Genomic DNA, 23,694 nt, shown 5'->3' with positions numbered 1-23,694 from the left:
CGCTCCCGCCATTAACTATGAATCAGCCCCAGCATCCAACATGGCTACTGCGCGGCAGCCGTCTCTACGGCCCCCAGAAGGCCCTAAATCACAGAGATGGAGGCTCGCTGTTCGCGGCGCCCGCCATGACTGCGGGTCAGCACCACCGAGACGCTCGTAGCCGTGATGGATGTCCGGCCGCTTCGGGATGCTCGTCCTGCGGCTCGGAGGAGATCAGGGTTTGATTTCTCTCCTTAACTCTTTGCACTGTGTCACAGTCGCTGATGGAGAATCTTGAATTGCTTGGAAATGTGAGTAGATGTGTATGGGGGGAAAGAAGCCGATGCATTAGTGTGGAAAAATGGCAATTCAGGAAATGGTCGCTTGAGGCTCCAAAGGGTCAATCCCCATAGGAACGTGTATGCCAGTGGCGAGCCGTCAGGGCCTTCTGAGCCTTCTCTGAAGGCCTAAACACATCACAAAGTCAGAGCTATTTTATAGCTCTGCTGCGTGGTGCGTCTTCACATTGAGTGTGTTGGTGATGTGGACGATACAGCACTCACTGAAGGCCTAGGTCTAAAACCTACGGCCCGCCACTGCTGTACACACACTATGAACATTATTTAAGGGTTAAAGTTGGGCCTAATTAGGGGCGTGGCCTCTCTGAGTGACTCATTTGACCCTGTGTTCAGTGTACGAATGGGTGTGAATGATGACATGTCGTGTTAAAGAGCTTTGAGTGGTCGGGACACTAGAAAAGTGATATACAAGTACAGTCCCTTTAGCAGTATTTTCACAGCCAGTGCAGTAAATTATACCCAAATATTTGTATCATGAGGTACAAAAAAGAAAGAAAAGTAAATACCATGAATTCCTGGAAATCTCGGAAGCTTTCATAAGGCCTCTAAAAACATTTCAAGAATTGCGTTAAATGTATTCAGTGAAGGTTGAATTTGATTTTACCAACGTGACTGTTTGAGTTACAACGTGCTTCATTTGGTAAACGTGTAATGTTCATCCTGAGTTCACACTCCTGGTCCTCAATAGATGAGCCGTCATCGAGCAAAGCGAGCCTCGTGAAATGGGTCGACGTGTTTTGGTTCCACCGTAACACAACGTGTAAATTATTCAGTCCTTTAGTCAACAGGTTGGTGACCAAGTGTCCTTGAGCGACACCTTGAACCCAAAGTTGCTCCACGCGTCGGCCATTTGTACATTTTTTGACAGCAGAGGTTCTTCCTTTGACTGGAAAAAATGGGTTTTAGTAAAATAATATGAAGGCTGTGGTCAGGGGACCCCAATGCATCCCTGGTCTTCTTGCATGGAGCCTCGTTTAATACCCATTTGTTTAAAACGGCCAGTATCTAAAAGTGTTTCTGAAGGGGCGCCCTTCCTTTTTATTCTTTTCTCTTTCATTAGCGTCTGCTCGTTGTTTAGTGTTGTGGAGAAACAGTGACATTGACTCAGAGAAGCAGCAGCAGGAATTCTGATGAGTCGCACACAAAACGCTGAGAGTAATGACAGAGATGTTACCAGAAGGGATTGGGATTCCTCGCTCGCTGCCGTCCAGAGACACCGGTTAAAGGGATTTCAGAGTAGATTAAAGCCCTTTTGGAGGTCAGTGTTGTTACAGAGGCTGGGATAAGGACAGTAGGGAGCTGGGAATTTCAATATAAATGTAAAACAGTCCGGGAGCCAGAAACTCGAGCGGTTTTATTTCAAAGGCACTTCAAGACGAGCGCATGGAAGCCCCAACAGCAAAAAGCCTCTCAGAAAGGGATCCGCTCAACAGAGCCTTGTGTTTGCTTGGCTTCTGTTCAAGTGCTGCTCAATGCGCACCTCAAAAACACGGCTGAAATGATCCCCTTGGATAACACAATGTTTTAGCATTTTAGCAGCAGTCTCATGCGATCACGCTCTGGTGTTGAACAGCCGGCTGTGTCTGTCCAGTTCAGGGTTTTGTGGTTTTTGCGCATGTTTTCACGGATTGAAACATTTCTTCACTGCAGCTGTAATCTGAATCAGCTGCTACAGGTTGTAAATTATTAATGTCCTCTGTATTGACTGACTTTGGAGGCTTGACATTGAAGATGAAGGTCGCCTGGCTCGTTATGACGCTACGTTACACTCTCGGTCAAAACATCTAGAACGCCGCCATTTCTCCAGTTTTTATTGGAAGGTACACAGTTCAATGTCTCAATATGCTTTAAAGCCAACTGGAGATGCAAAATAAATCATGGAATATTTTTGTTCAACAAAATGTAATCTACATGTTTGACTCATCAGAGTAGCACCTGTTGCCTTCTTTCTACAACGGAAATCAAATATTGTTCAGACGTTTCCACACGTGTTGCTTTGCTTTGGTCCATTGGTGTTGTTAACCCATTACTTCCCTGAAAAAGCTCTTTTTGTAGAACTCTATTTTGTATATTATTTTTCAGTTTTTGGTTTAACCTCTGGCAGTTTGCCGCTTCACTTTTGCACCATTTCAGGTTATTCACTAGACTTGAGCTGCTTAAATCTCAATAAAAACTGGGAAAAAGGGCGTGTTTTTAAGCTGGTGTCGTGTAGACCATGTTCATACTGTGCTCATTGTCATCTGATGGCAACTCGTCGTGCGGCTCTGTAACGTAGATGAAGCGATCCCCAACATCTGAGTCGTGGGACTGGATCGAGGCGTACGTCCATCTTGGTGCCTTTTGGCATCAGGATTCAAGGATCTTTGTTGTGATACTGCGACACAGGGCTGCACATTGAAATGCAGCTGTAGCCCGTCGGCCACACAAGTGAAAACATGACGACAAAGCAAACAGGAGGAAAGTCAACAACGGCCACCAAACAATTCTCTGGCCGAGGTGGCCGACGTAGTCTCATCAAATATTTGACATCAGGGAAGCGCCGTCCATCAGCTTTGACTTTGTTTGAGGACCAAATAGGAGCGCTGGCGTCTGGTTTTTGGAGAACAAAGAAGTTCATTGGTTAGCACATCTCTACCTATAGAAATGTGGCTGTGACTCAAAGACTCAGTCCTTCATGAGTGTGTTTATGTAAGACATTGGATATCTTTCAAAGAAGGCCTCTCGCATCTGTTTCTCATTGAGGACTTACAGGCTCTTTGGTAGACTGTGGGGGAAATGTAGACTTGTATTGGTGATAAAAACATCACCTTATGCTTGTTTTTCATTGACTTGCCCTTCACACCCTGACTGCAAGAGAGCAGGAAACCCTCAACTTTGACTGGAACCAAAACAACAATGTCATAAAGACCAGACCTGTATGTCTGGTAGCGGAGGCTAACGTTAACGCAGAGCAAATGTTAACGTTAGCTAAACTGGGATACTCGAGTGACATGTTTGGCTAACGTTAATGCATAGCAAATGTTAATGGTAGCTAAGCTAGGATGCTCAAGTGACATGTTAGGCTAACATTAATGCATAGCAAATGTAAACGTTAGCTAAGCTAGGATACTCAAGTGACATGTTAGGCTAACGTTAATGCATAGCAAATGTAAACGTTAGCTAAGCTAGGATACTCAAGTGACATGTGTTAGGCTAACGTTAATACATAGCAAATGTTAACGGTAGCTAAGCTAGGATACTCAAGTGACATGTTTGGCTAACGTTAATGCATAGCAAATGTTAACGGTAGCTAAGCTAGGATACTCGAGTGACGTGTGTTAGGCTAACGTTAATGTAGAGCAAATGTTAACGTTAGCTAAACTGGGATACTCGAGTGACATGTTTGGCTAACGTTAATGCATAGCAAATGTTAATGGTAGCTAAGCTAGGATGCTCAAGTGACATGTTAGGCTAACATTAATGCATAGCAAATGTAAACGTTAGCTAAGCTAGGCTGCTCAAGTGACATGTTTGGCTAACGTTAACGTGTAGCAAATGTAAACGTTAGCTAAGCTAGGATACTCAAGTGACGTAACCTTCATATTGGCACATAATGTCAGGACATTCTGACCATCATTTTTTTATTTTTGTTGACTGTAGTTTCGGGGGCTTAACATTACAAATCAATAGACATACAATGTGATGCCAATAAAGATTAACACCTTCACAATGACCCCCAAACCACAAATGTATAAATATCCATGATTAAATCAATAATAAATTGAATTGGTGTTCAGAAAAGTTTTTAAGAAGACCTCTGTCCACCTCCCCAGACAGTGAGACGAACCAAGAGTAGCGCACTACGCCTTGAGTCCAGGTCCTCTCAAACCGGTCAACAAAGATGGATACCCACATGATATGACATTACCGTTTTATTTTTTTACTCCTTTGATTAAAGTGTCTGCTGCCGAGCGCGACCCTTCACTCAGCATACGTCTCCATGTGGCTCGGCTGCAGGCCGTCCACGTCCTGTTATTTCAGACTTCACTTGTGGGCGACAAGTAGGAACTGTCAGCTTTAGTTTGTGAATTTAAAAACGACTGACTGTCAGAGACACACACACACAAAACATACACACATTCTCACCAGCTGTTAATTTCTGCCATCCATACAGTTCTTCCTTCATCTGAAGACATTTTGCCTTTGTTTGCATTCATTAGTTGTCTTTATTCTCTACAATTCATTTATTTTACCACCGTTACGTTGGACTGAGGGGTCAGAAAAGACAGGACTACGTGTTCAAAGTTCTCTCTTTAAACCTGTGCTCAGACATTTAAACAAAGTAGTGTGACTCTAACATCCAACCCTGTGGACTGGGCAGTTTTTGCAGCTCTGGACCCCGGCCACCATACATCACGGTCTCGCAGTATAATCTCACAAAACTCCTTATTGCCACTTAGTGGCTCATAAAAAAATGTTTGGGGAAGAGTGATGAGAATAACTATCTTGTGGCGTTTTTTTTATAGTGACCTATAAACTGGGAAAAAGCTGTTAGGCAAGTGTAAGGAACCAAAAAACCTGATTTACTTGGAGCAGGAAACCTTTCCTCAATTCAAAACCAATCCCCCCTGGAGGGGGCAGACTGAGCAACTGTTATATAAAACTGTAAATCATAGCTTGTTTTATGACAAAAAAAAACCAAACTGCTGTATTTGAATGTATTAAACACCATAAGTAATATACAAGTGAAATATATGGTTTGGTACATGTGTCTGGAATGTGCGTAAATGTGCCCCAATGCAAATTTTTGAGTCCTTGCCTGAATGTTCTCTGTTTTAAACCCTCTAACTTTGTTCTGCTTCACTTTATCAAAGTCAACCTTTGCAGAGGGAGAGTGGTCACACGTTGTGTTATGGTTTCTGCTGTGTGTCCTCTTCATTTCCTCCTAACCAGTAATTTACACATCTAAACAACAGTTTATTATATCACCAAAATGATTCAAACAGCCCTCGTGGTTGCAGAGATGCACCCTTTTTAGTTTGGGGATGCAATTTTCGAGCAGAGTCCTAACAATAAGTTGGTTTTCAAAAGTTTTAAAGTAAACACAAAACCAGTAAAAGCTAAGATAACGCAGGTTTTCTTCCTCGCTCACTGACTGCAATGTGCTCAGTGCTGCCCCCGGTGGCTGGAAGCGTCCTCAGGAAGACTGCTGTGATACTGTAATATGGCATCTGGCCACTAGTGGCAGCACTGAGCATATGAAATACCTATTTTACTCCACAGTAAGTCATTTGTTTGCAGTGGCGGGCCGTGGATTTGGTACCTATGGCAGCTGTTTAGTTTAACAGCTTCACTCCTTCGTATCAAAATGTTCTAAGCTCCTGTGTGACTCGAATGTTCGATGAAGGTCCTGGATACATGTCAAAGTACACTTACCAATAATAAACAGTGTACTATGGGATCTGTTTTAGACCTTTTTGCTCTTCATCCTTTGAGCTTTCTCACACTTTCCACCCTCCTTGTCTCTGCAGTTCTGGACATGGCCCGCCACGTGCCCTTGTACCGGGCCCTGCTGGAGCTGCTTCGGGCCATTTCCACCTGCACCGCCCTGGTTCCTCTGCTGCTGCCCCTCTCCGGAGACCCAGGGCAGGAGGAGGAGGAGGAGGATGACGACGAACACTCTGAGGGACAGACCTCTGTGGGGATGCTGCTGGCGAAGATGAAGACGTGTGTGGACACGTACACCAATCGCCTCAGGTGAGACGATCGAAATCCCCCAAAAAAGGCTGGACACATACCTGTAATCACCTCGTCTTTTGGGCTGAAACAGACTCATGTCTGATTAAATGCTTTGATCCAGACTCCAGTATCGGTCACTGTCTCTGCAACACTGCCTATCTGTGGATCTCTCCATCCACAGCCATGTCACACTGAGCGTTAAAACACACCCCAGGAGGCATCAAGGACACACTGCTCTTCAGTCACTGAGCTTCTTTTCAAATGGCTCGTGTTAATCGCTTGTCCCACCTTGTGAAGATGTCTTGACAAAGAGAATCCGCCGTGTCATTTTGTCGTAAACGTTTGCAATAACTCCCTCAAGTTCCTCAAACGTAGCCCTGCTATATTGTCACATTGGCGTGTCTGTGTGTGTGTGTTTCAGGTCAAAGAAAGATAAAAGCAAAGGTGTGGTGAAGCCGGATAGCTCGGACCCAGAGCCCGAGGGCTTGACTCTGCTGGTGCCCGACATCCAGAGGACAGCTGAGATTGTCTACGCGGCTACCACAAGCCTGCGGCAGGCCAACCAGGGTGTGTACACAACACACACACACACACACACACACACACACACACACACACACACACACACACACACACACACACACACACACACACAGGGCTTTAAACCCCAACACTGTGGCAGCAGAGCTCACCAGTTCTGTATTATTTAAATCAGTTTGATTGACAGATGCTTCATCCAATCACCTGCCAACATGCTTCTCAGATGGTGCTGTGTAACAACCACATCTGGCGGGTCAGGTTGCTTCAAGTTTTTACATCTGGATTTATTGTTTTATTTCATCTAAATGGGACATGTGAGGCTCTGACGTCCATAATGGACTTCTAAAAATGGCACAAAGGAAATAGCGAAGGTGTGTCAAAGTAATGGATTTCTGACTGGATGCCCCCACCTTAACAAAACGACTCCATCAATAAAATGGGTGCCGCGTGATGAAGCGTCTCTCCTCCCCCATTACCTTGTTGCTCCACACTACATTATACTAATTACCCCTCCCCCGCCCTTTTCTTCCGCTCCCTCAACACGATTTGTATGTTCGATCCACATGAACAGCCGTGGAGCCCGTCACTTACGTCGGGGGAAGCCGTGAGAGGAGCTGCGAGTGTGCACGTGGGGGAACGGATAAAGATGAGCGTCCTGTCCCTTCACATGAAGGAATCCATATGATGAAGGCCTGGGGCGTCACACAGAGCTGCGTGGTGTGAAGCATGAGGGCCTTGACAGATCTATAATCGTTTTATTAGTCCAGAGGGTTTAGAAATATCTCTGAGAGGGACGAGTGCCAGAAAGAGATGTACTCTTGAGGAGGAGGTCTGGACCTTCTGCCGCTCACTGATGAAGCTTCTACCGGTTAAGTGGACCTTCAGTTAAGAGCATTTTCTCACTGACGACGGAGAGCTCTTATTTTGAAATTATTGCTGAGTTGGAAATACAAGTGCTTCATGTCTGTGACGTGTTCTCCAGGTAGAGAATTAGACGTCCAAACTGTGATCTAGCTTGTGTCATGTCGGCACACTGGCAAAATATATAAAACCTTAGATCTATAAAATCTATTTATAAAGTCTATTTATTTCTTTTTACAGTGAAGCAAACACAAAATACAGGACGGGGCCCCGAATGTGTAGAAGAGACGCAGCTGTAAGCCGCCCTGTTAACATGAGAGGCCAAATATAAGACTAGAGCTTCTGGAAAAACTCCCCAAATAAAGATAGTAAAAAGAATAGATGTCATGTGACCAGAATGAACAACAGTTACAGCACATTACATGTATATGACTATTCATATGAGTAGTATATGCATGGTACACTATCCAGATAACCACCGTCCATGTCAGTAGAAGGAAGTAGAGAGAAGGGGCATCAGCAAGGCCATGGCAGGAGGTAGGAGGTAGGAGGCAGGAGGCAGGAGGCAGGAGGTAGGAGGTAGGAGGCAGGAGGCAGGAGGCAGGAGGCAGGAGGTAGGAGGCAGGAGGTAGGAGGCAGGAGGCAGGAGGTTTAGCCCCGTCCTGACCACTGAAACTAAAGGGGTCAAAGTTAAGTATCGGAAAGCAATTTTTAAACCGCGATAGTTTGTTCACACCGTACAGCTCGGCTTTGAATTTGCAGATCGTCTTTTGTTTTTCTGTCTTTCAGATACATTTGGAAAATCCATAAGTTAGTTTAGAGCCCAAAGATAAGATGAGATGTTGCTTTATTCGTCCCGCAGTGGGACGTTTACAGGATCACAGCAGCAAACGGGGGGGAATGCAAGAGACAAAGTAAAAAAACAAGCTATATAAATAACAGTAATGAAAACAGTCAATATGCACAGAGAGAACACACATAACTATTTTGCACAGTGTATTAATATTACACAGGTTGATACACAGTGTATCTGTGTTTGATGGGTCGCCCTGTGGCAGGCTGGTTTTGCAGGATTTTCAGAAGGGAATTCGCTCTCTTCCCTGACGTCTCGCTGTTTTCTGTTCCCAAACCAGAGAGGAAGCTGGTGGAGTCTTCCAGGAAGGTGTCCTGCCGGCCCAAGCCTCTCTCCATCCTACGCTCTCTGGAGGAGAAATACGTAGCTGCCATGAAGAAGCTGCAGTTTGGTGAGTTTGCATGTTTGCTTTGGGACGTACAGAATGTGTGTGTGTGCACACACACTCTCCTGTCTGATACGATCCATAACGTCCTCGCGCCAGAACTGAACAGGTTCCCATCCTGGTCGACCCTTTTGTCTCGTCCATCACGCTCCACTCAGCCGTGTCAGGACTTATTACCGCGGTTTTGAAATTGATTCAGTAAGCAGCTTGATGTCTGAAGTAATTGCAAGTGACTGGACACGCCGCTGCTTCATCGGAGTAAAGCAGGACAGCGATGCAGACGCGTTCCAGTAGTTCAGGAATCTCACAAAATACCCTGATATGAGTCTCTCTCTCTTTCCAGACACCTTTGAAATGGTCACGGAGGACGAGGACGGGAAGGTGATGTTCAAGGTCAATTACCACTACATGTCCCAGGTGAAGAACGCCAGCGACACCAACAGCGCCGCCCGATCCCGCCGCCTCGCCCAGGAGGCCGTCACCCTGTCCACCTCTCTGCCCCTGTCGTCCTCCTCCAGTGTGTTTGTCCGCTGTGACGAGGAGAGGCTGGACATCATGAAGGTACAGTAGCACCTTAACTCGCTCTTGAAAGCCTCGCGGCATCGTTTGCCGTCGATGGGGCGGTACCATGTGATCCACGGAGAAGCGAGTACGTTGGGTGTTTCTACCGTACGACCTCTCATGATGGCCCAGTGACTTTCATTAAATGGCTCTCACGCCACTAGTTGATTAATGGCAATGGTCTCCTTTGCTAAATGTCAAAATCCTCGTCTGGTTGGCTCCGTTCCAGTGGAAGAAGTCTAAAGAAAGGCAACACAATAACAGCACTTGTATAGTCGTCGTGTTGCAGGTGTCGGGTCCACAACCAATGGAAGCTGGTCAAATGGAAACATACTGTGTGTATATCTGTCTATGGCGAGATCTTCTACTGATTGATCGGCCATGAAATGTGGACGCAGTCGTCCTTTTGTTGATCGGCAAAGACCTCGAAGCACCAGAAGGTGATCATCGCACCACAAGCAGAACAACCACAACGTGCGTCCGGCTGGCTGTGGTCACAGCGTGGGATCTTAATAGGAAAGATATTTGCCCATAGCCAAATGTCCTGTCACATCCGCGCAAACAATTTCTATAAAAGCTACCGAAGTGAACCTCCTCCCGGAGAGCAGCGTCTGTGGCTAATGAGGTGGACGTCTCGTGGTCTGTGAGGGGTCAGCGCCTCGTTGTTCCTCAACCCGAGAACCAGAACAACACGGCTGCGTTAAGTCAAGCCTGTCACATAGCTTGTGTCTTGAAATGCTTCTCCACCTCTATTTTAGTCTTCATTATAAAAGATGAGGGTGCAGCAGAAGCGTTGGGTCTGGATGTTCATGTCAGAATGAACTCATTCCCGGCTGGGCGCTGGTTCCCTTCCAGGGTCTCAGACTTCCTCCCACAGTCCAAAGCCAAGCGCTTGCTTCAAATTGTCGTGAATATATGTCTATGTCGGCCATTTTGGCGCTGAAAATGAAAACCTGGGTCATCTTTTACTGGACTCAGATGCTCATGTTGTATTTCATCTTTTCTTGTCACGACAAAAGATAAGATAATGAGGTGGTTGGGGCATCCAATCAGGATGCGTCCTGGACGCCTCAGGTTCTCCAGACACGTCCAACGGGTTGGATGGTTGGATGGACGTGTTAAACCTCAGGGTCTTGTTGGTGGTCTCGTTGAGGTTAAAGGGTCGAGGGTCCAAGAGGTTCTTCAGAGATGTGGACACCTTAAAACTGAAAGCTGGCGACATGCTAAACCTCAAGGTCTTTGTCTTGTTGGTGGTGGACCTCCTCATTGAAGACTCATTGTGGATCCAGATGGAGCCAACCGTTGTCTGTGTCGTCTTCTAACTTGATGCAGGTATCAGGTGTAGTTGATGCTCACGAGGAGTTTGTTGTGGACCTTTTTCCATTGTTGTAAGTTGGCCTGCGATCACGTGACGGCTACAGATAGCTCGCTGCTAATAGATCTACTGCACGTCTATGGAGGACAATTCATCATGCTTTAGAAACAGAAGGTCTTAAAAAACTGTAACTCGAGTAGATATTTTGCAGCAAAGTCAAATAGTTTACAGGGTATTAAACCTTTTGTTTTTTTACTACATGACTTTACAGGGCTTGTGTAAAGGCAATGAAGTCCATGAACATGAGATATGAGTTTACACATAATTACAACCCCTCCTCGTCATCGTGGAGGTTGCTTTACGGCTTTCAGCCGGGGACTCCTGCGCTCTATGGGAACAGTCTTTGTGATCCTCCACAGTTCATTTTATTTGGCGCTTCAGAGTGCAGCTCAGTGCTGAACGTACTTCGGCTTTGAGTGCGAGTAGAAACAAAGCTTCAGAGGACTCGGCTCACAGCGCTGGAGGTGCTGGCCTTCTGTTTGAGGAGGTGTGCTTGTCCAGGATCCTGAGAACAGAAACACCTGGACAGATGACGTTTAATCCACAGAGTGTGTCGAGTGAGAGCAGAGAAAGCTCTCAGCTGTGTCGCTGTTTGTCCTGCTGAGTAGAAGACACAGATGGAGAGAGGGTACTAGAAGTGAAGTGGGCCCAGGAAGCGTCCAGGAGGAGTGCCCACAGCAAGCAGACATGTTGCCGTCTGTGCATTAGACCTCCATGTTACATCTTCTGAAGGCTCCCTCACTGACTCAGGCGTAGACGTTTGTATTCACACATGAACTCGGGTCCTTCTGACAGCTTTAAGTGTTTCTTTGATTAATGAGCTAATCTCCTTCTGTAACTCCATGTGTCTTGAAATGCCATATCAGTGTGTACACACACACACTGTGTAGAGCTGGTCTCGTTCTCTCTGCTAGCTTCACCTTTTAGCCTCGTTGGTAATTACATCGTTGTGGCACAAAGTCGCCGTCGTCCCCGTGGTATTTAACTCCGTATTTGCTGTGATCAGCGCTTCCTGCTTCCTGTGAGTGGCCTCTCTTTGTGGTTAATGTCGTGTTGTTGCGTTAAAGCCTCCTGTGTGTGCTCTCAGGTGCTCATCACCGGTCCAGCCGACACCCCGTACGCCAACGGCTGCTTCGAGTTCGACGTGTATTTCCCTCAGGACTACCCGAACTCGCCGCCGCTGGTGAACCTGGAGACCACCGGGGGGCACAGCGTGCGCTTCAACCCCAACCTCTACAACGACGGCAAGGTGAGGGGAACTTCCTGTCTGGTGTCGAGCAGGAGAGGATCTGTTTCAACCTGATGCTGACGAGTCAGACACACTCGGTGTGGTTGGAGCGGTGTGAATGAGAGCGTTTCAACAGAGTGAACGCGTCCCGTTCATGTGTTCATGTGTTCATCAGCTGCTCCTCGTAGTGGCGACAGGAAGTGAGGAATGTTTCTCTAATCAACATTTTTTACAGACGAGGTCACAAAGTGCAGAGCAGAGGTCAGAGAGAATAAATACAGAAGAGTTCAAACCAGATCGACAATTACAGGATTTACAGGAATTTAAAAAAAGATTTAAAAGATAAAAAAGATAGAAGATGAGATAAGAAAAGATGAAAAAAATAATTAATAAAAAGATAAAAGTGATAAAGATTTAAAAAAAGATAACAAATATTTTAAAAAAAAATGATTTAAAAAAAAAGGTAAAGATATAAAAGATTAAAATGATAAAGATGAAAAAAGATAAAGGTGATGAAGATTTTTTAAAAATCCAAGAAAAAAGAGCAAAACAAGATAAAGATTAAAAAAACACATTAAAATGATAAAGATAAAAAAAGATTTAAAAAAAAGATATTAAAGCCAGGTCCTAGCGATGTGTTTAACCAAATGCTAAGCTAATGCTTTACTTCCTGTTTCATTGTCGCAGCAGTGTAGAGTTGATTTATTTATTTATTCATTTTTTAACGTAAGATTCACATGTTTTATAGTTTACGTGAAACGAGAGAGACGACGAGATTCTGATGTTTCACTTCCTGATGAAAATGTTGTGTGTTCATGACTTAAGAGCAGATTAAAGTACAGGTTGTGTTGGGGAATCCTTTGACGTAGAGACTCTTTGTTGCACCATGAAGGTAACGTCCACGCTGCGTGTGCTCCTCAGGTGTGTTTAAGTATCCTCAACACATGGCACGGGAGACCAGAGGAGAAGTGGAACCCTCAGACCTCCAGCTTCCTGCAGGTGAGTTGTGTTGGTTGTGAGTCTTTGTGTTGCAGTAGTTTATCTCTGTCGTGACTCCGCTGCCGTCTCCGTGTTCCACCAGCGACGTGAAGGATCCTTGTGTTCATCAAAACCACAACCTCCAAGACGCATCACGCTGTGTTTCATGTGTTATTTACTGGTTATCCTAATTAAATGTTTCCTTTAATTCCCTTTCTTTAGACTGTGTGTACGTATTGTCGGACACACACTTAGGAAGATGCTTCACTGACATCTGTTGTGGCCTTTTTGAAGCCTTTTTAAACAGCATGTTTTCACCTTCTGTGCGCTCGCTTTCAGATGTTTCTCATGTTATTTATGAGGAAACATGTTTACTTACCGAGCTGGAGAGATGATGTGTGTTCCCTCCTCCTAAAGCCTTGAGGGTCTGCTCTTGTGATCCGTGCAATAGATAATGCATAGCATTAAGGACACACACACACACACACACGGCATTATCGGGTAGTTTGCTCTGCACACAGATGCAATCAAGCATGTCGGATTCCTCTGAAATTTACACCGCCTTGTTTAAAAAAAAAACTCCCTGGTTTTCCGTGTGGGAGAGTCCATTGATTATCATTCCAGTCAGCATGCTGCAGATCAATAATGGAGAATAAAGGGAGACGGGGGTGGTGGGAGGAGGAGGAAGGGATCAAGCGGTCATCAACCGAGGTGGATATCAGCGCTGAGATCTGGCAACCCAGTTTAAGAGAGACGGATCGCAGCCGTTGGAGGACGTCCTCAGTCTCCTCGTCCAGCTAGTTAGCTCGCGCGCTAACAGCGAGCGACGCAGAACTTCCCAGTTTCCATCGCGCGTGTCTCACAAGCAGGGAACAGTCTCCAGATACAGATTCTTTCTTCTTCTACTCTACAAATGAAAGCGTTCTTCTTCTTCACGTCAAAGCCGGAGGAGAGAGAACATTATAAAATAGCTGTAACTTTGTGATCAGGCCAGCAGAGAAGGGCTAGCCGGCCCTGACGGCCGCCACTGATGAAACCACACCCAGCTCCCTTTATACATCTGTAAGTGTTTGAGTTAGTGGGAGTCCTGACCTTCCTCCTCCTCATCATCATCCTTCCTCCCTGCTGCAGGTGCTGGTGTCGGTGCAGTCCCTCATCCTGGTGGCCGAGCCCTACTTCAACGAGCCGGGCTACGAGCGCTCCCGCGGGACTCCCAGCGGCACGCAGAGCTCGCGGGAATACGACGGAAACATCCGGCAGGCCACCGTCAAATGGGCCATGCTGGAGCAGATGCGCAACCCGTCGCCGTGCTTCAAGGAGGTAGGACGTCTCCCCCGCTGTTCAGAAGGTCGCTTTGACGCTCTAAGCTCCTTCCTGGTCACATTGTTTTAATCTGGACAGGATTAGAGCCTCAACAGGTAACTGAAAGGTTGTTGGATGCTCCTCGATGACCAGAAGACAAAGTGAACCAGTTTCCCCAGTAAGCTAACACGAGCTAATATGTAGCAAGTAGTGAACAAGCATCCACTTAAAGGGTTAGAAAGTACTCACTGTGACCTCACAAAACACTTTTTATTCCTATAACTCAAGAATTTATGTTGATTTTCACAGAATAACATCATGACGCGATGACATTTCAGTGCAGTTGGCGGAGGCTTTAAACCGCCGGGCGGCCATTTTAGTTTAGTTTGTCTTTCTCCACCCTGAATATGAAGTTCCAGTGTGATACAGAATCATTCCCATGATGCATCAGCTGAACAGCTGATGTCTTTCTGGACCCGCCCCCCTTGAGTCGAGCTGCTCTGACTGTAAATCCTCTCATTATGAATTCCTCTGTAGATGACATCGCATCTGATCGATATGCTAATGACTTTCTATGAATTAATCTCTCAATTGAGTCTCAGTTTTAGCCAAAGCAAAATGACAATCTTAGCTCCGAGGGTCCGAGGACAGAAAGAGAGTTCAGAGGATTACGCAGAAGCTCAGGTTCACAGTTGCAATGCGGAAGTATTTTTGAGTATTTGTGAGAGTATTGTAATGCGTCTGCAGCCAGCGCTGCTGCTGCTTGTACTTCTGAGAAGTATTCTAAGTACATCTGGCCTTTGCACCGCAGAAAGAAAACAAAATAAACTGGATCCATGACATCACGCAGCCTGTGAACTGGACCGAGAGACATTTAGCTGACTTAAGGGGCGACGTGGCGACGCCGCCCGGCTGAGCAATCTCACACATATCGCACACAGGAATTCAAGTAAAGCTTGGTGAGATGTGCGTTCCTCACCTCCGGCCTTTTAGCACTTTTAAAGCCTCCGCCGAGACCAACACGGACCAGGAAGACGAGCAGACAACGACTCAAAGTCCAGTCCTGCTCGTTCTAGTGTGTTCCTCCAGTCACATGCGTTAGCTTGATGTCTATATGAAGGAATGAACACAACGTTGTGTCTGAAAGTTAACTGCATTCTCTCTCCTGGCCACCAGGGGGCGACTCCTCTGGTTGTATAGAAGTCTATGCTTCATGTGTTAAAGCTGCATTCTCTCTCTTGACCACCAGGGGGCGACTCCTCTGGTTGTATAGAAGTCTATGCATCGTGTTAAAGCTGCATTCTCTCTCCTGACCACCAGGGGGCGACTCCTCTGGTTGTATAGAAGTCTATGCTTCATGTGTTAAAGCTGAATTCTCTCTCCTGACCACCAGGGGGCGACTCCTCTGGTTGTATAGAAGTCTATGCTTCGTGTTAAAGCTGCATTCGCTCTCCTGACCACCAGGGGGCGACTCCTCTGGTTGTATAGAAGTCTATGCTTCATGTGTTAAAGCTGCATTCTCTCTCCTGACCACCAGGGGGCGACTCCTCTGGTTGTATAGAAGTCTATATAAGTGACTCTACTTCTCTCTTGATGTATTCAGTAAACATTGTAAACATGAGTTTATGTCTCAATCTCTAGTTTCTAGTCTTCTTCTATACAGCATGATGTTCATTTAGTACTTTATGGTCTGTTAGAGTCAAACAGACCATGAAGCAGGGGACGCTTTAGGGGCGGGGCTACAAGGTGATTGACAGGTCGCTGCACGTCGTGTTGAACATCCCATAATGTGGCTCCCGTCTGCTGTCCTCGGTGCTGAAGAAGCAGCAATATCTGCTGACGCGTCGAGTGTCTCGAGCCGTCACGCCTCTCTCGTTCCTCGCCGCACGCCGTCACTCTTCACGAGGCAGCGGCTCAAGCGCCTTCACTTCTGCCCCTCATCACCTGGTCATTACCTGATAACCAACAAGATCAGTCCCCCGCAGCAGGGGGCTAACACCGACAACCTCACGCACAAACAGAGCCGTGTGTTGTGTGTTCAGTGTGTTAGTCGGGGAATAAATGCGACAAATACTGAAGACACAAACCAAGTTCCTGTGACTTTCATGTTTATTTATGTGAAAATGATGTTCACCCAAAGTTAGCCGAGAGCTAGCCCAGAGTTAGCCCAAAGTTAGGCTAGAGCTAGCCCAGAGTTAGCCCAAAGTTAGGCTAGAGCTAGCCCAAAGTTAGGCTAAAGCTAGCCCATAGCTAGCCTAAAGTTAGCCTAGAGCTAGCCCAGAGTTAGCCTAATGTTAGCCTAGAGCTAGCCAGAGTTAGCCTAATGTTAGCCTAGAGCTAGCCCATAGTTAGCCTAATGTTAGCCTAGAGCTAGCCCAGAGTTAGCCCAAAGTTAGCCTAGAGCTAGCCCATAGTTAGCCTAAAGTTAGCATAGAGCTAGCCCAGAGTTAGCCCAAAGTTAGCATAGAGTTAGCCCAAAGCAAGCCCAGAGTTCGCCCAGAATTAGCCCAAAGTTAGCATAGAGCTAGCCCAGAGATAACCCAAAGTTAGCATAGAGCTAGCCCAAAGCCAGCCCAGAGTCATCCCAGAATTAGCCCAGCGCTAGCCCAAGACTAGCAGAACTCGCATCCTAAGCCCACACCTGTACGGTGGACCATCTATTCTCCTTCTATATGACAAGCCGCACCTTTTTTCTTCTTGTTTCCGTCCTTCTATGATGTCATTAATATGTAATTGTTGTTGTCGGTTCATCGTTTAATCATTGACGGGCTAAATCTGACCTCAACATGTGGGCGGCGTGTAGAGCGGCGTGACGTCTCTCTGGCTCGCAGCTCCGTCTCAGTTTGAAAAGCCGATCCATCTCCGTCTGCATCGTTCCCTCCTCCGGTCCTCCGGTCTTCAGAGGCCGTCTTCCTCTACGGCTGCAGATCAATAGCGTCGCTCAGCCCGTCCTGAGAGCTGCGTGTGAACCGGCCGGCCTCTGTGCTCTTGTGGTCTGATGGAGCGTACGGCTTCATCGTGACCCTTTGCTGTTCCAGCTGCAGACTCGTTAAAGTTCAACGTTGAGCTTTGTGTCGCTAGTATTTCTATTATCAAGATGCAGTTGGTGCTCAGAGGCACCAACTGCACGGATCAGACTTTATTTTAGGTGTCTGTGTGAGAGAATCCGATGTTCCCACATGCTATTTATAGAGCGCGCTGGAGAAAGAAGAACAGGCTTCAATTATGCAGCAGCAGGCTGTCAGGTGGAATTAAGGACAATGGGTCGCATGTTAAAGTGTGTGTGTGGAAGAAGGACATGTAGATGTGTATGAGGTGTGGAAGGTGTGTGTGTGTGTGTGTGTGTGTGTGTGCGTTGGCGAGCTGTGTGGGCGAAGGCAGTGTTGCACTGAAATGTGAAAGGCTCTTTAGAGCCACTGCCTTAACCTGCTGTGCATCATGGTCTAAGATGAGGGTCAAGGTCACAGACCATGAGGGTCAAAGTCATGCAGCATGAGGGTCACACACACTAAAAGGGTCAAGGTCACACACCATGAGGGTCACAGACCATGAGGGTCAAGGTCACACACTATGAGGGTCACAGACCATGAGGGTCAAGGTCACACACTATGACGGTCAAGGTCACACACCATGAGGGTCACAGACCATGAGGGTCACAGACCATGAGGGTCAAGGTCACACACTATGACGGTCAAGGTCACACACCATGAGGGTCACAGACCATGAGGGTCACAGACCATGAGGGTCAAAGTCACACACCATGAGGGTCAAGGCCATGCACCATGAGGGTCAAGGTCACACGCCACGAGGGTCAAGGTCACACGCCATTAGGGCCTCGGTGCTCTCCTGATGGAAACAGGACGTCGTAGCGGCTGCCTGCCTTCCTCTCGACCCGTCGCGTGTCGGGCGTTTCCTCGGCTGCTCTTCCTCTGTTGGCCTTTGCGATGAGCGGACAGCGTCGCCTCAAAGGTCTCCGGGTTTGTCCGCCGGCGGCTCCGCATGGTCTGTGACCGCACACGACGTACCCATGAACCTGTGCAAGCATGTCTTCTCCTGGAAAGGTCATTTGCATATAGATTCAGCTTCCTTCCATTTTGTGATGGATGACAGCTGCTGGCCCTCGCAGCACGGAGCCCCGCCCCTCAGTGAGGAAGAGGAGGCGACCTCCGTCCTTTAGGAGGCGCTTCATTGCATAAGAGACAAGAACCAGCGAGGTTCAACATGTTAAACATCTGAAATGTCAAAAATAATCTTTGCTTTTACGTTGTTTTTACAGAAATAACACAAGTTTACACGCAGAAACTAAAGTATCTAAAGTGTGTGTGTTGCATTCAGGGTGAACATGAAGGGAATGTTTCACCCGTACAGAACATTTCAGACGCATCTCACCTCCAGCTGACGTGTCCTGATTGTAGACAATATGAACATGAGCATGAAACGAGCCTAAAATAAACGAGCTTTAAATAACTTGTGACGGCTTTGAGGCTGTAAACGTCTGCAGAGGAGCTGAGGCCACGTGTTCAATGAAAAGATGATGATGGACTCGCGCTGTGCCTGTATGAATATGTAATATCTGTATCTGTATCTCTGTGCTTTGTGTCTGCAGGTGATCCATAAACACTTCTACCTGAAGCGGATAGAGATCATGTCTCAGTGTGAGGACTGGATCTCTGACATCCAGCAGTACAGCAGCGACAAGCGGGTCGGCCGCACCATGTCGCACCACGCCGCCGCCCTGAAGGTAACGCCCACCACGCCCTGTGTCATGTCACTCTCACACACACACACACACACACACACACACACACGCTCAGTCCAACACTACACCCCCCCTCCCTCCTGCGTTCTCCTCGTCTCTCAGCAGCTCTCGTCTCTTCACCCTCTGGCAGTAAATAATCTCCAGTAATCCGGCCGTAAAAAATCCGGCTCCACAGCCAAGCCCCCGGAGGTCCTCGTCCTCCAGCTTCCTGGTTTGAGAGCAGGGGGCGTGTCTCTGTCCTGTAGGTGGCGTGTCTCTATCCCCGTCCTGTAGGGGGCGTGTCTCTATCCCCGTCCTGTAGGGGGCGTGTCTCTATCCCCGTCCTGTAGGGGGCGTGTCTCTATCCCCGTCCTGTAGGTGGCGTGTCTCTATCCCCGTCCTGTAGTGGGCGTGTCTCTGTCCCCACCCTGTAGGGGGCGTGTCTCTGTCCCCGTCCTGTAGGGGGCTTGTCTCTGTGCCCGTCCTGTGTGGGTCGTGTCTCTGCCCCCGTCCTGTAGGGGGCGTGTCTCTGCCCCCGTCCTGTAGGGGGCGTGTCTCTGCCCCCGTCCTGTAGGGGGCGTGTCTCTAGCCCCGTCCTGTAGGGGGCGTGTCTCTAGCCCCGTCCTGTGGGGGGCGTGTCCCTGTTCTGTAGGGGGCGTGTCTCTATCCCTGTCCTGTAGGGGGCGTGTCCCTGTCCCATAGGGGGCGTGTCCCTGTCCCGTAGGGGGCGTGTCCCTGTCCCGTAGGGGGCGTGTCCCTGTCCCGTAGGGGGCGTGTCTCTGTCCCTGTCCCGTAGGGGGCGTGTCTCTGTCCCTGTCCCGTAGGGGGCGTGTCTCTGTCCCTGTCCTGTAGGGGGCGTGTCTAGCCCCGTCCTTTAGGGGGCGTGTCTAGCCCCGTCCTTTAGGGGGCGTGTCTCCTTCCCCGTCCTGTAGGGGGCGTGTCTCTATCCCCGTCCTGTAGGGGGCGTGTCTCTATCCCCGTCCTGTAGGGGGCGTGTCTCTGTCCCTGTCCTGTAGGGGGCGTGTCTCTGTCCCCGTCCTGTAGGGGGCGTGTCTCTATCCCCGTCCTGTAGGGGGCGTGTCTCTATCCCCGTCCTGTAGGGGGCGTGTCTCTATCCCCGTCCTGTAGGGGGCGTGTCTCTGTCCCTGTCCTGTAGGGGGCGTGTCTCTGTCCCTGTCCCGTAGGGGGCGTTTCCCTGTCCCGTAGGGGGCGTGTCTCTATCCCCGTCCTGTAAGGGGCTACGACAGTGACAGAACTAGTGACAGAACTAGTAACTAGTCCTCCGTTAGCCGTCAGGCCGCCGCCCTGTGAGCTACGCTCCCTTCAGATGTGTTAATCTGCAGCTGGAAATAATCCCATGAAGGAAATCTGAGCCTCTGAAGTAACTTATTCATAAGATTTAGAGATTAAAATCTGTGGTGAGAACAAGTCGAGAGCTGAGAGACGCAGAGAAACACAGAACAGCCACATTAAACAGGTGTGTGTGTGTGTCTCTGTGTGTGTGTGTGTGTGTGTGTGTGTGTGTGTGTGTGTGTGTGTGTGTGTGTGTGTGTGTGTGTGTGTGTGTGTGTGTGTTCCCCCCCTCAGAGACACACGGCTCAGCTCAGAGACGAGCTGCTGAAGCTCTCCTGCCCCGACGGCCTGGAGCCCGAGAGCGACGAGTTCTCAGAGCGCAGCGCCGGCCTCGTCCTCCTCGCCGAGCCCGGCGGCGGCCCGGACGCAGAGAAGCCCGGCGGCAGCCAGGACGGCGTCTGCAGCGACGGGCCGCTATGAGGCCTCTTCCTCCTCCTCCTCCTCCTCCTCTTCCTCACGATGGTGACGACTCTCCAAGAGACTCGCTGGCTTCAGAGCACAAGCCAACACTTTGTCAATATTTGTATGTAAAGATCTATAGAAGAGCTCCAGGGGAACCGGAACGCCACGACAGAACAACGGAGAACGCTGACGGAGAACTTTTATTTACCTGTAAAAGAGTGTAAACATTTTGTGCTTTTTTTCCCCCCCAATTGTGAAATAACCACTGATTGGTATGTTATTAAAGTTGTTTATGTATACATAATGGCAGAGAAGCAGATTATATAAGGGAAGGAGCTTTTAGAAGAATGTTTACCGAATGTCCATTTCCTCTTTTCTTTCTTTCTGTTGGAGCGAACAGCTGTAACCTCATTGGTCGTCCTTTAAAAGTTACTATTTAAAACAGGAAGCAGGAACGCTGCGCCGTGTTTCCTCTGATCATATTCCACATGAATAAATGCTGACGGACGTTCTTAATGCTCTGACATCTTTTACAGGCTGCGATTAAAAAGCACCGCGCTCTGGATAACGTGTCGTGTGTGTGTGCGTGTGTGTGTGAGCGTGTGTGTGTGTGTGTGATCTACACCGTAGTACTACCAAATACTCCATCAGAGTACTTTTACTCTTTTCTTTTGTGATTTCTACAAAATTCATAATTCTGCTCCGTCTGACATAAAATTTGCTTTTGATCTTTTTTCTTTTCCTTCATCATGTTGAACAAAATGCACTTTTTCTTTCCGCTCTGCTCTCAGACGTCACGTTCTCCTGCGAGGATTAAAGGAGGTGAAGAACGGAGCGATTGTGCCGCTGCTTCTTTCTGAGAGAGAGAATATTATTTAGAAAACTATTTTACTGAAATTACTAAAAACAACACGAGCATCCTCGTGATGCCAAAACTCAACAAATCAACAAACACACAAACAAAATGTTGTCGTGCTCGTTGTGTTCTTTGTGTGAAGCTCTGTGAGTCTGACGCCGCTCTTCATCATCTTCATCTTCATCCTGATCCGGAGAAAAGGATCTGAGTCAGGAGCCCCCTCCTCTTTCTCCTGCAGCATCTTCACCTCCTCTTCCTCCTCCTCATGTTGCCTCTTCCTCCTCCTGCAGCATCTACACCTCCTCTTCCTCCTCCTGCAGCATCTTCCCCTCCTCTTCCTCCTCTTGTAGCATCTTCACCTCCTCTTCTTCCTCCTCCTCATGGAGCATCTTGACCTTCTCTTCATCCTCATCCTCTTGTAGCATCTTTCCCTCCTCTTCCTCCTCCTCATGTAGCATCTTCACCTTCTCTTCATCATCCTCCTCTTGTAGCATCTTCCCCTCCTCCTGCAGCATCATCACCTCCTCCTTTTTCTCCTCCTGTAGCATCTTCACCTCGTCTTCCTCCTGTAGCATCAACCCCTCCTCTTCCTGCAGCACCTTCTTCTCCTCCTCCTTCTCCTGTAGCATCTTCTCCTCCTCTTCCTCCTGCAGCATCTCCTCCTCCTCGTGGCCTCCAGAGGAGGAGAGAGCTGCTCCTTCTATGTTTGTTTTATTTCCGTCCTTCTCTCCGATCATTTCCTTCTTTTCGAGGAGTTCCACCTTTGTGAAGCTTTCGGTCTTCTTGCTCCTTAAAACATCAAAGAACTTCTCCTGATCACAGAAATGTTCTCCTGCAAACTAGAGGAGTGACTTTCACCTGATGCGCAGAACGAGAGACCAGGAGAACCACAGCGGCCGCTCCTTCATCCCAACGACTCTTATTTATGTTTTGCTTCCCGTGTAGGACATGAACCCAGCGTGTTCATGTCCTGGAGGTGAGCCCTGACCCCTTCACCACAGGAACACCTCTGTGGTTGAATCGCCTCTCAGCTGCAGCGAGCAGGAAACCTGCTGAGTCAGCGATGTCCTGCAGGAGAGAGAGAGCTGCTCTGGACGGCTGCAGTCACACCGGCTTCACGTTCAGGTTCAAGTGAGCGTGGTCTTACTCATCCAGCCGCGGGGCTTTAAACACATCACAAACTACAACGTCCAATACACTCAGAGAGAGGAAGTTATAAATACGATGACAGAAGTCTGTGTCATGGTGTGAGCACTGAAAAAAGATCAGCTAACGGTGAAAATAAAACGTTTGAGGCTCGTACGACAGGAATAAAAAGTATTTTTGGTATTTTGAACGTTACTTGTTGGAGAGAAGTTGTTAAGCTGTAGTACAGATGTAGTTGAGTATCGTCTGCGTAACAGTGAACGTTTATGGAGCGTTTTCTCATCATGCCTGAAAGAAACTTACAAGGTGAATGAAAAGGGTCCAAGCACAGAACCTTGTGGAGCTCCGTGACGATCGTCAGTGTCATCGTATTGACTGTGTTTGAACGTGTGAAGGATTTAAAGGCTTGTTGAGCCAGAATCTGTCCCTGGTGCTGCTGTGTAAATATTTGGCAGACAAAACTAATCTGATCAGAGATCAATAGAGCGACAGAAAAGGAGAATTCATTGTGGACCCTTAAGGATCAGATCTTGATCCTCTGAAGCTGCACTTAGTAAATAACTGAGATCAGACATCACATCAACTTCTACCTCTGAAAACAACACAAACTAAAAGTCTTTGTGATAATCCTACAGTTTCTAGACACAAGTGAACGCCACGAACCCAACAAGTGACAACACAACGCCTCAGCTCGAGCAGACAGCAACGCACACTGACAACGGACATGTGGCGTCACTTTGAGGGAAAACAGACACACACAGGAAATGTGAAGATGAGAAGCTGAAGACAGCCGAGGGACTGCGAGCGACGCAGAAATAACTTCTTTTTAAAAAAGCTGCATAAAACTTATGAGCTCACAAACCACATTCTGATGGTGTGTCATTAAAGAGCCTCCTGGAGCTGCAGCTGGGAAGCTCAACAGACACTTAATTAGTTTTCCTCGTCGCTCTGGACGAGAGCTGGGAAGTCTGATCTTCATGAAATCAATAACCACAAACTGTGAAGTCACAGAGGAACCGGCTCCGTGCAAAAGACCAAAGAGACGCTGAGGATTCATCCC

General features: G+C 47.7%; 1 protein-coding gene across 6 annotated transcripts in view; it reads left to right on the top strand.

Annotated features, from left to right (window-relative positions):
* birc6 (baculoviral IAP repeat containing 6) overlaps window positions 1-21,200 on the top strand; it is an 82,869-nt gene extending 61,669 nt beyond the window's left edge. For all 6 annotated transcript variants that reach the window (XM_068568334.1, XM_068568338.1, XM_068568337.1 and 3 more), the window contains exons 64-72: window positions 5,849-6,074; window positions 6,478-6,623; window positions 8,591-8,701; window positions 9,039-9,256; window positions 11,719-11,880; window positions 12,781-12,858; window positions 13,969-14,157; window positions 18,746-18,880; window positions 20,465-21,200. In XM_068568334.1, the coding sequence (XP_068424435.1) occupies window positions 5,849-6,074; window positions 6,478-6,623; window positions 8,591-8,701; window positions 9,039-9,256; window positions 11,719-11,880; window positions 12,781-12,858; window positions 13,969-14,157; window positions 18,746-18,880; window positions 20,465-20,650 (1,451 nt within the window). In that variant the 3' untranslated portion in view covers window positions 20,651-21,200. The remainder of the gene's footprint in view (window positions 1-5,848; window positions 6,075-6,477; window positions 6,624-8,590; window positions 8,702-9,038; window positions 9,257-11,718; window positions 11,881-12,780; window positions 12,859-13,968; window positions 14,158-18,745; window positions 18,881-20,464) is intronic.
* Window positions 21,201-23,694: the final 2,494 nt, after the last annotated feature.

Source organism: Clinocottus analis, unplaced genomic scaffold (genome assembly GCF_023055335.1).
Source record: "Clinocottus analis isolate CAN_PGR_092001 unplaced genomic scaffold, fCliAna1.0.p SCAF_8, whole genome shotgun sequence".
NCBI classification, from domain to species: Eukaryota; Metazoa; Chordata; class Actinopteri; order Perciformes; family Cottidae; genus Clinocottus; species Clinocottus analis.
This window is presented reverse-complemented; position numbering and strand designations above follow the sequence as displayed.